This window comes from Festucalex cinctus, chromosome 10, assembly GCF_051991245.1.
Source record: "Festucalex cinctus isolate MCC-2025b chromosome 10, RoL_Fcin_1.0, whole genome shotgun sequence".
NCBI classification, from domain to species: Eukaryota; Metazoa; Chordata; class Actinopteri; order Syngnathiformes; family Syngnathidae; genus Festucalex; species Festucalex cinctus.
This window is the reverse complement of record NC_135420.1, coordinates 22,220,566-22,232,156: the sequence shown is the minus strand read 5'-3', so window position 1 is coordinate 22,232,156 and position 11,591 is coordinate 22,220,566. Positions and strand designations below refer to the sequence as shown.

The following is an 11,591-nucleotide window of genomic DNA, read 5'->3' as shown; positions in this document are numbered from 1 at the left end:
CAAATAAGATAAGACACATTTAGGTGATATAAAATGCACTGTTGCTTTACTTTGTGATAGTACATGCAACACAATCCAAGAAGAAAACAAAAAACAAAACAATTTATAGCAATTCCCTTTTCCCACCTTGTAGTTACAGTCTTATTCGAAAATGGATTAAATTCATTTCCCCCTCAAAATTCTACTCTGAAGTCTCAACACCCAATGCTGATTATTTTTGGGGTGCAAATTTATTTAAAAAACAAATAAAATGTGCAAAAGTATTTACTGTTTGTCATGAAGCACAAACCTGAGCTCAGGTGCATCCTGTTTCCAATGATCATCCTTGAGATTTTTTAACATCTAAAAGAGTCAGCTGTGGTTTGCCGTCAGATTGAAATGAAATGGCAAAGCTGTTTCGAGCCCAGTGCATGTTAGAGCACAAAACAAGCATGAAGTCAAAAGAATTGTCAGTAGACTTCAGAGACAGGATTGTTTTGAGGCACTGTAAATATTCTGCTTTAAAGGGGAAACTTGACTCATTGAGACATTTTCAGCAGTGAAAAAGTTCATATTTTGTCCAGAATTAATTTGATAACTTCATTATTTTTCATGTACAATTCGTACCTTCAAAAACTTGTCGTCGACTGATGATGACATCACCTGTGCTAAGGAAGTAGCTAGCGACAAATCATGGCTCACCTGTTTTCTGGAGTTGGTCAGCAAACTGAGCCTTGGTTTGTTGTTATCTATTTCCTCAGCACAGGTGATGTCATCATCAGTCGACAGAAAGTTGAAAAATTACTTTTTAAATGTATTGATTGTACATGAAAAATAATGAAGTTGCCACATTAATTATAGACAAAATATTAACTTTTTACTGCTGAAAATGGCTCAATGAGTCAAGTATCCCTTTAAGGGTCTTTCCAGTATGGAACACAGCTTATATTTACATGGAAATGGTTCATTATTACTTTCAGGCAGCACTGAATGTGACCTTTTTTTCCCTTCTATTTTATCAATTAAAAAATGTAAATAAACATTTTCATGTTGTCATTATGCCCTTGTGAGGACAAGCGGTTCAGATAACGGATGGATAGATGTCATTATTTGGTGTCGCATTTAGAATGTATTCATCTTTGGAATAAGACTCTACCATAATAAAATGTGGAAAAAGTCAAATGCTGTATATGCTGTAAATATTTTCCCAATGCACTCAACGCAATATTATATAATTTTTTCAAAATAAATTTGGAAACTTGTCAGGAGGAAGCTTTTGCTGCCAAATATAGTACTGAGCAATGGCAGTGAATAATAGCTGTAAATTATTTGCTTTTTTTTTTTTCCAAAATAAATTTTCAAAAGTTAAACATTTTCATGTTGTCCTTATGAGTGTTGCATCCAGAATTTAGAGACAAAAAAATGAAGGTATTCCTTTTTGGAATAAGGCTCTAACCATAATGTGACAAAAGTGACGTGATCTCAGTCCTCACCGCCCGAACGTTATGAAAACATAACGTTTCTTATTTGTTACTAGCGTTTTGTCACTTGTAGGCTCTCCAGCTCTGCTATGAATCCCAGTCGCCCCCTCACGCCACTTTCATGTCTTTCAACAAGTCAGCAATGTCTATTTTGGGGCTGTGGTTCACACCAGACCGCAGGGCTCTCTGCAGATCGTGTCCCGCTTGCTTCAGCGACGGGAGGACGGCGACGCCGTCGCCCTGGCGGCGACAGAGGAGCACCTCGTTCACCTCCCCGTCGATCTTTCGCGAGAGGATGGCGGGGAACACGCCGCTCACACGCTCCAGCACGTCTTTTCTCAAGACGCTGTCGCGGCACACCAAGTTGAGTATGAAAATTCCTAGGAAGCCAAAAGAAAAAAGGAAAACTGATTTTTTAAAGACTTGTAATGTAAATAGGTGAGTGTTTGTGAACCCAGTTATTTGCTATCATTAAGCTAGTTATTAGTTACCGTATAGAGATAGACCGATAAGGTTTTTTCGGGCCCGATACCGATACCAATTATTAGTAGTGAAGGATGCCGATAACCGATATTTGGAGCCGATATTCAATTTAAATGTAAAATATTTTAAAGTTTTGTTTTTTTGTTTTTCTTTTTAAATCTTAGTCAATAGACAAGTTCTGGGATCTCCCAGGCGCAGTAGCATGTTTTCAAAAGTTACATAAAAACAAACAATTATTTTCTACACAAAATAAGTCTCCCAAAATTTCAAAATATCCAAATTATTAAATTTTTACTTATCTTAGTTTTAATTTCAATTAAAAACAGAAGGTGCAGAGAGTTCCCAGGGTCGACAAAAATGAAAAAACTTTTTTTTTTTTTTTATTTACATTTAAATTAGTTCCCTGAAGTTAACACTTAAAAAAATAAATGGCTCTATTATCGGCCATGTGATTCTTCAAAATGGCCGATGCCGATATTTCTCAAAATGCTGAATATCGGCGCCGATAATCGGCCCAGCCGATAATCGGTCTATCCTGTGTACAAACAATTTGAAGGTCACTTTTACATCATAAAAGGTGTACTTTACCTTTAGATGTCAGTAGGCTGCTGACTTTATGCAAGATGGAGTTTTCAACAAAGGCAGCAGGTGGACAGCTCATACCCATTGTGCTGTCCTTGTTGTCCACGTCGAACATGATGGCGTCAAACAAACGAGCACCTGGAGACAGAACGCACGTGGTCACTTCTTGGATTGGTCTTTTGTGAGAAGTGATTTAGACCTATTGTAACTGGTGTTGCACATTTCAGTCCACCCGTTTTGTCTTTGTGACCAGGAGGAGCGCTGAGTGAAACGACAGACGGCTATGTTAGCTTTTCCAGCTAGCCGCCGCAAAGATTTGTGCTATCTAAAAGCGAGACACTGAATGAAGATGTAGACTGCTCGCAAATTAATCACACGTTATATCTGTTCTAAATGTGCATTTTTGTTTCTAGTTTTTCATACTCTTGTTAATTAACATAAAAGTGGACAAATATAGTTACCTAATACAAATGTTTATCTTTTAGTTCATTGAAAGAGTAATTATATAGTAAATAATTCCTAATGTTATTTGTAGTTAAAAGGATATACGAAACTGTTGATAGGAGTGTGAAACTGAGTCATAAATTTGTGTTGAGGCAATTTTCTGCCACTAAGTGGCATTAGTGTTTCATGTTGGACATTGGCGACAGGAACAGGACACTTTTCAAATTTAGAGCTACTCCAGGCCATTTTGTTAATTGTTAAATTACAACTAGTCACCAGTCCAGACAAATTCATATATATTTTTTAATGACATTTATTATTGCTAAACTGTGTTTATAGTGACTCCTTTGCACAATGTTTTATGTCAAATTAATTACATTAAATTAAATTGTAACAATTGTATTTAAATTGATAATGCCTCTGGACATCATATTTAATATGTTTTACTGTCATTTAAGGCCTTCATTTAAGCAAAAATTCATTTAATGATGATTTAATGACCTGCGAGTTAGCCTCTCCTGCTAGTAATGCCAGCGGATTTCGAGCATTTTAACTAATTTTTCGAAGCAAACAGAATATTGTGTTGTTTTGTTTGATCCATAAAAAACATGGGTACCACATGAAAGATCGCATTCCATTCTTTCATTAGAAAAAAAGTACCTTGAACCTTGAAAACGTTCTCTTTCATGTTATTGGCAGCTCTAGTTAGGGCCCGAGCAGCTACCGCTGCCATCTGCTGGCCATAGTTCATGGGCGTTTTTGATTTCACAACTCATTGACCCGGCTGCGCTGCACTTGGACGTTGCACTGACCACTGATATATTCACACAAAAAAAAAAAAAAAAAAAAGTAGGTAGTTGACGTCACTTATACATCGTGATTTCACGAAACGTTATTAAACTGTTTTGGCAGTCAAAGAGTTAACTTCTCACTCACGAACTTACTACTGCGTTAGCGTAAGTTAACGATAGCCGCGACACCCACCTTCTTTCTCTAGGGCGCAAATACGTTCAAGGCCATCCCCGAGCGTGACGGTCAGGTGATCGTCCGGTCGGAAGTGGAACCACTCTTTGGCCACCTCGAGCACCACGGGATCCAGCTCCACCACCTCCACTGACACACCAGGCACAAAATCTCGCAGGAACTGCGGCAAGCCGCCTCCTCCGAGTCCAACCAGCAGCACTGACACGGGGACGTCTTGAGGAATGAGGGGGAAGGGTCAAGGGTGCAAACAGACAACAATTTACTGGATTTTGACTGATTTTGCAAGGTCCACAGAATATTGTGTTCTGCTGCTGTAAAAACATGGAACTTACCAAAACAAAATAAGAAAAAAAAAGTATATTTTAATCTGTTTCTGTTTTGCAGCAATTAGCATTAGAATATAGCTACGTTTTAATCAATATTCACATTCCTGGTGAAAACACTGGCAAAAAGACCTTGTTGCAACATGGCCTTGGCTGATATCTTATACTCTGCTGCCACCTGCTGGCCATTTTTTGTAAAAACTACCATTGCTTTAAGCCACCTCTTCATGTCAGATTGCTTCATCAAAGCCTGTTGTATGCTCTTGCATAAAAAACATTACAAAATGTCTAAATACGTTTTGGGGACTGAAGGACAAAGTATTAAAAAAATGTTCATTTACACGTTTTCTGGGTTTGAATTAATTAAGAACTCTAAGGATTTTTGACAAATAAAATGGATACTCCATCTCACCTTTGTTTTTTTCCTTGCCTATGCCCAGCATGGCCAGACCAGCCACCATGACTTCGTGGTGGGCACAGCAGAGGAAGCCGCTATGCACTGACAGGGAGGATGATGATGATGGTTGTTTGATTTTCTTTTTGTTCTTCTTCTTATGACTTGATGCTGCAAAAAAAAAAAAAAATATATATATATATATATATATGTATACATAAGTTTTCAGGAAATCGTCCGTCCGTCCATCCATCCATCCATCCATCCATCCATCCATTTTACACCGTTTACCGGGGTCGGCCATTTTGGGGCAAATTCCAGTACATGAACGTAAAAAAAAAAAAATATAATAATAATAATAATAATAATAATACTGTACACGAAATTGGGTGACATGTCTATTATAACAGGAAAAGTCACAAGGACCTAAGTCCAAAATTGAAAAGAAACTCAGACATTTTGGTTTCATGCAACCATTTCGGGGCAAATTCCGGTGCTTGAAAGTTTAAAAATATTCGTCCCCTATTCCAGTTTTATCAATCATCATGAAATTGAGTGAACATATTTATCTCATAACAGGACACATGAAAGATTCTCAAGAACCTATGTCTAAAATTAAAGATATTGTGATTTTGTGCAGCCATTTTGGGGGGGCTAAAACACTACTTAATATCCTGACACCAGTTTGACCAATCGACAGAGGAAGTTGGTGAAAAGCAGCCATTTTGGGGCAAATTCCCGTGCTTGAAATTCAGAAAAAAAAATAGACCCTGACATTAGTTTTAGCCGTGGACACAAAATTGGTAGGACATATCAATCATAACAGGATGCAAATAAAAGGTCTCTAGTACTTTTGAAGAAAATTGAACAGGAAGTCGGCCATTTTGGTTGAATTCCTCGGTTAATACTGAACATCTATTGGTGCTTAAATCCAAAACTTAAGCACTTTCCATGAAAATGTTCATCATAATTCTCCTAAAGTTAACACGTAAAATGAATTGATGGGGAAAAAAAAAAAAAAAAACATCAACTGACTGCTATTGGAGGAGACGAGACGACTCTCAGACTGCACCAGAGCCGCGTTGGACAGGAACACCAGTCTGCGGTACAGCTCGCCGTCCTCCCCTCTGACGTTCTCCACACAATATTCCCCGCTGTGCTCGCTCACGCCCCTGCTCACCTCCTCCCGCCAACCCAGGTCGCCGCCCACCGACAGAAACGGGACCTGAACAACGAGTACAAACAAAACATCTCGTTAACATCCACACTCGCTGGATGTCAGTCAATTCTCGGCGTCCACCTGCTGGTTTTCCGGCATTCCCGGCGGGGCCAGGTCCATCACCATGGGCGAGAGTTCTGATTGGACGGCCTGCATGTCGGCATACTCTTGATTCCTGTGCATGGCCACGACGACCAGCCGGCGGAAGTTGGCGCTGGCTGCCAATTGCCGCCGGCCCTCACTGGAGCTGTAGAGCCAAGCCGTCTCACTGCCTTGAGGCACTGCAAAAAAAAAAAGAAAGTTAACAAGGAGGGCATACTGTACAGTACAGACCCTTGGCAAGATAATATATTCTTTAATCTGATGTATGAAAGGCAACAAGTGGATTCAAAGGTTAATCTGCCTTTTGCCATCTAGTGGTACAGAATTTAAATGTTCACCCTGCCACTACGCTGTAAAAAATAAGGAGTAATATTTACTAGGAAAAAAAAAACTAGTAAAAAGTATTCACTCAGTTTCTCAGAGATGGGCATGCTATCCCCTGAGCCATGCCACACGAGGATTCCACCTGACTCCAGCAATATACTAACATACAGAAGGAGTGGCATGGCTCAGGTGGTAGAGCGGCTGTCGCCCAAGCTGAAAGTCATGAGCTCATTCCTCAACGTTTACATAGCCTTTTTCTTTTTTTTTAAATAAACTCGTAAAATGTACTCAGATTTGTCCTTGTAAATGTTTGTGAGTGAAAAAACTTTACTAGGTTTTTCAAGTAAATAATATATTACTATTTTTTTTTAATATTTTGTCTATAATTAATGTAGTAACTTCATTATTTTTCATGTACAATTAATACCTTTAAAAACAAATTCTTCTACTTGCTGAGGAAGTAGGGAACGACCAATCATGGTTCAGCTTACTGACCAAACCCAGAAAACAGGTGAGCCATGATTGGTCATAAATTACTTCCTCAGCACAGGTGATGTCATCATCAGTCGACAGCAAGTTGGAAAAAAATAGTTTTTAAATGTATTAATTGTACATGAAAAATAATTAAGTTATCAAATTAATTTTGGACAAAATATTAACTTTCCACTGCTGAAAATGGCTCAATAACTCAAGGATCACTTTAAGTGGAATTGGCACAATTAATGATCATCAGCATGACAATGTGCACCACAGTGGCGTATCTAATGTGACTGGTGATTTATAACACACAATAAAAAATAAAAAAAAGACAGAGCTCACCAATGAATATGGCAAACTGGTTGAACCTTGGCACTTTGGCAGCTGGGGGTGAATCTTGCACTGTGAGAGTGTATCTGGGCAGGCCGGTCTTTGCGTGGCAAAGCGTTAGCGACGAGTCGGCATCGGCATCCGTGCGGGTGCGCAGTCTCTTCCTCAGGACAGAGTAAGCCTGGCGTTCCCGCACGGTGGCCAGCAAGTCGGCCGCCAGCGGCAGACGGTTCGGGGCTCCGTCTTCGCCGAGACAAAACTCCAGGATGGGCGTCGGCATGGGCTGACGGAATTTGGTGCAGACCAGGACGAAAACGGGCAGGGCGAAGGAGTCGTCGTTCTGCTCGGCGCTGGTTTCTTCCTGCAGGCAGTGAAGCCTCACCGCCCAACCCAGCTGGACGAAGTGCTCCACGGCCAGGCGGATCACACTCTCCTGAGCCAGGGTGATGCACACGTACCTTCCGCCAACGCTGAGCACGCGGGCCACCTGCAAACACGCATGCAAAATAGGGCTGGGTATTGCCGCCAACCTCACGATACGATACATATCACGATACATGGCCACGATACGATACGTATCGCGATACATACATATCCCACATAAGACACATTTTATTTTATTTATTTTTTTTAACAAAATATAGGAAAATTGGTGCACTGAGACATGTGCCATGTTAAGTTTATAAACAAATAAATGTTGACATTCTTCCTCTGCTTTCATTTTTCTTAGCAAGACACAGTGTCCAATCACTGTTGAGCTATTTTTGCATTAATTGAAGGCAATTAACTTCAAAGACGCTGCTGGTTTTTATTTTTTAGGTAAAACGGAAGCTGCAAAGGCAAACGTGAACTGCCGATTTAAAGTTAACGAGCAATATCGATTCTGACGCCTGCGTATCGATACGTGTATTGTGATGAGGCCCGCAACGATATATTGTCGTATCGATTTTTGGAGCACACCCCTAATACAAAAGTACTTACTGAATGTCCATAAGTGTTTTGGAGTTATACCTTCATCTTGATACACCATCACCATGGATTTAAAATGTAATAGTCCATTTGTCATTCATGTGAAGACTTTCACCTTTAGTGCTTTCGAAAAAAGTTTGACATTTACCAGAGTACCCCAATATTTAGTGGCACAAAAATATTTGGACAGTTACACCCTCTCAACAATGCTATCCAAATATTTTTTAATCACTAACAATGGGATTAATTTCCATGTGTCAGTCATTAAAAAATTAAAAATGCCACATTTTTTGCGTAAACGCTCAAATGAAAGTTGAAAGTCACTGACATCTTTTGTACCTCAGTGAGCATATTCCTCGCCAGCTCTCCTCCTTCCTCTGAGGCCATTGCATCCAGGGTGCCTTTGTCCAGAGCCGCCTGGTAACATGCATCCTGGTACGGCATCTGGGTAGCATCCACCTGCTGGAACTTCAGGTCAGGCCGTCGCTCAGCATTGCGCTGGTTCATGTGCGACACCACAGTCTCGCTGATGTCAATATTGGTCAGGTGCTTGTAGCCCACGTCGTGAAGCTGCTCGCTCAACTCAGAGTTTCCGCAGCCCACCACCAGCACCTCAAATACAAAATGTGACAAGTGTTGTTAAAACCGTACAGTTGAAGTACAAACTGTTAAAACTGTAATCCTTCAAAATGATTTTTGTAAACCCTTGTTATCGCACTCACTCAAAAAAATTTAAGCCACTTACAGGTCATTGATCAGGTTAGTGAATCTGGCGTCATTTTTGGAAAACACTTTGCAAGTCCTCTCTGTGAAAGGTTCTAAACAAATAAAAATTACTTCAACTACGTCTTCCGCAAGTTTAAAGCATTGTTTTTGTTCTTGCCAGCTGTCATTCAAACGACCGAATGGCTTGCATTATCAAGTTCAATCAACTGAAAACCTAGCATGATCTATGACTGTCTAATACTGTATTCTAAGGATTTGTTTACCTTGTCTTGCATTTTGATGTACTTGTGCAGCACGCCGCATAGTTTGTTGTAGTCGCCATACCACTCGAATGACTTCTCTCCGCGCTTCTTAAAAAATCTCTCCCAGTACTCAGCAGAACTGAATTCCTCTGCAGTTCGAGGTAATAAACTCATTTTTTTTTCCTAAATCTACTTTTTGTTGTTGCACAAATACCTGGAAAGCTGTGACAGCTTGCACCAGACTCCTGCTGTCCTCATGGCAATGTTTTAGCTCGGACAACGTTATAAGACGTACGGGTATCTGATTGGATAGTCAGTTTCAAAGACGCTCATTTATTGGTTAAAACTTGATCGGCTGCTTTCTATTGGTTGGTGTTCGGTGCTGAATGTAGGTTGTCCGTGTGAAATTAAAAGCGGCCTGATTTGTTTCTGGCTTATTTCCCTATGAAATATATGGTAAATAGTCTAGAATAATAACTAAGAAAGTGCGTTTTTGTTTTCTAAGTAATACGTATTTATAAGATTAATATGTACTGATAAAACACGATATATACCCTTTTCCATATTCTGTCGAGTCAATCTGTCCTCCTAGCCAATAAACCATCGAAGAAGAAAAGGAAGACGACGAAGAAGACGATGATCAAATATGGCTGTACCGGCTGGACGTTCCGTGGTGTTTGTTACTGCAAATGCTAAAAAACTTGAAGAAGTAAGCGAATTGTTATTAATAATGACAAGACAGTGAAGCTTGATGTGCGTTCCATACAGACGTGTTAAAACGGATCCTTTAGCTCGACTTCGGGCTTTTTTTTCCCCTTTTTTCTTTTTTGCACACTGGCGTCACCTGCTGGATACCTGTGGTGGTGCAGCTAGACCGTACTAATCGATAACCGATTTTGCTTCTCTTCACAGGTAGTCCAGATACTTGGCGACACATTTCCTTACAAACTTATCTCGAAGAAAATTGATTGTAAGTAGGACGTTTTTGACATATTGTTAATAAATCTGTAAAAATATGACTCTGATACAGTTTTATCATGTGCTCAGTTAACTGTTTAGTCAGATTAATTTTTACTGTACTATTGATACAAGTGTTTATGTGTGAATGTTGCTACTGTGACAGTTTAATTTCTCTCACGAGACGAATAACATGTCTATCTTTTGATCCATCCATCCATATTTCCATGTAGTGCCTGAATACCAAGGAGAGCCAGATGAGATTTCCATACAGAAATGCAAGGAGGCTGCAAGACAGGTACGCTTAAAATGTATTTTGATCATACAGCATATAGAGGTCCTCTGTTGATGATGAAGGGCAGCAAGAAAACGTCACAAAGCTACCAAGTAGAGACTGTGGAGTATCCTGGGGGCTCTTGGTTTATGATGGTCGTCAGGTTTCTATGGCGGCGACGTAACCTGAATTTTGGTGCAAGCATCAATGCACGAGTAAATTATGCCTGCATTGTCATTCTGGAAGCTTATTGCTTTGTGTGTTTTCTTCAGATTGACGGCCCGGTCATTGTGGAGGACACCTGTCTCTGTTTCAAGGCATTGGGTGACTTGCCAGGCCCGTACATGTTAGTCCTACTTTGATATATGGAATATATTCAAACACTTTTTATATCTTAATGCAATTTCAACATCAATGTTTTGCTTTACAGAAAGTGGTTCCTGGATAAACTCAAACCAGAAGGTGAGCAAAAGAGTCATGTTAACGTTTGATAGCAAGCCTCTCGTTGCGTATTCTTTTCAAAGGCTTGTACAAACTCCTCGCCGGCTTTGAAGATAAATCCGCGTGGGCCCTCTGCACGTTTGCGTTTACATCCGGAAAAGATGAGCCGGTGCAGCTGTTCAGGGGAATAACACAGGTCTCTCTCATCTCTCTTCTCTGCCACACCCTCAACCTTTTAATGTTTGCCTCATGTGGATTTTATTATTATTATTTTCAGGGGCACATTGTGGAACCAAGGGGACCTCGAGACTTTGGATGGGACCCCTGTTTCCAGCCAGAAGGCTTTGACAAAACGTAGGGGCTGTGCTTTGTTCCTACCACATGGGGGACCCAGAGATCAACTGAAATAATTTGCAACGTATTACCAGTGCTTCCAAAAAAAAAAAAAAAAAAGTAGATTTTGCCTCCAAATTCTACTCACAACACCCCATAATGATGACATGAACCCCCCCCCCCCCCCCCTTACAAAATATGTAATACATATGTATATAATAACTACTTGATCCAAGACACCCAACTGTTTTATAAAACCCATTAAAAAGTCAATTTTCCATATTTGCTCCTACTAAGACCTCCCTCTTCCTTGTTTCCAGCTATGCGGAGCTGCCTAAAGCAGTCAAGAACTCCATTTCTCATCGATATCGGGCGCTAACAGCCTTGTCGGAGCACTTTTCGCCGCACGCCAAGAGGAAGAAGACAGATGATTGAGTGGCTGTATTGTTGCAGTTGATTCTACTGCAGTGCAAGTGAGCTCCATGTGTGCTTCCAGTCATTAGCTCATAATAAATGTTTGACTCATA

General features: G+C 40.2%; 2 protein-coding genes across 5 annotated transcripts; one reads left to right on the top strand and one right to left on the bottom strand.

The window, feature by feature from the left end:
- Window positions 1–29: 29 nt before the first annotated feature.
- On the bottom strand, window positions 30–9,824 carry mettl13 (methyltransferase 13, eEF1A lysine and N-terminal methyltransferase). Of its 4 annotated transcripts, none has more exons than XM_077534868.1 (9): window positions 9,081–9,817; window positions 8,431–8,703; window positions 7,135–7,609; window positions 5,971–6,170; window positions 5,706–5,895; window positions 4,689–4,841; window positions 3,954–4,166; window positions 2,532–2,663; window positions 30–1,840 (listed from the first exon to the last, which is right to left on the bottom strand). In XM_077534868.1, the coding sequence occupies exons 1-9, from the start codon at window positions 9,231–9,233 to the stop codon at window positions 1,569–1,571; spliced, it is 2,061 nt and encodes a 686-aa protein (XP_077390994.1). In that variant the 5' UTR covers window positions 9,234–9,817; the 3' UTR covers window positions 30–1,568. The 4 variants fall into 4 exon arrangements, with proteins under 4 accessions (XP_077390994.1, XP_077390995.1, XP_077390996.1 ...); XM_077534869.1 differs by having other exon boundaries at window positions 9,614–9,817; XM_077534870.1 differs by lacking the exon at window positions 9,081–9,817 and adding an exon at window positions 8,837–8,904.
- Window positions 9,440–11,591, top strand: itpa (inosine triphosphatase (nucleoside triphosphate pyrophosphatase)). Its single transcript, XM_077534872.1, has 8 exons — window positions 9,440–9,768; window positions 9,972–10,029; window positions 10,250–10,314; window positions 10,563–10,636; window positions 10,721–10,752; window positions 10,815–10,927; window positions 11,009–11,085; window positions 11,385–11,591. Exons 1-8 carry the CDS (start codon window positions 9,706–9,708, stop codon window positions 11,497–11,499), a joined length of 597 nt encoding a protein of 198 aa, XP_077390998.1. The 5' UTR covers window positions 9,440–9,705; the 3' UTR covers window positions 11,500–11,591.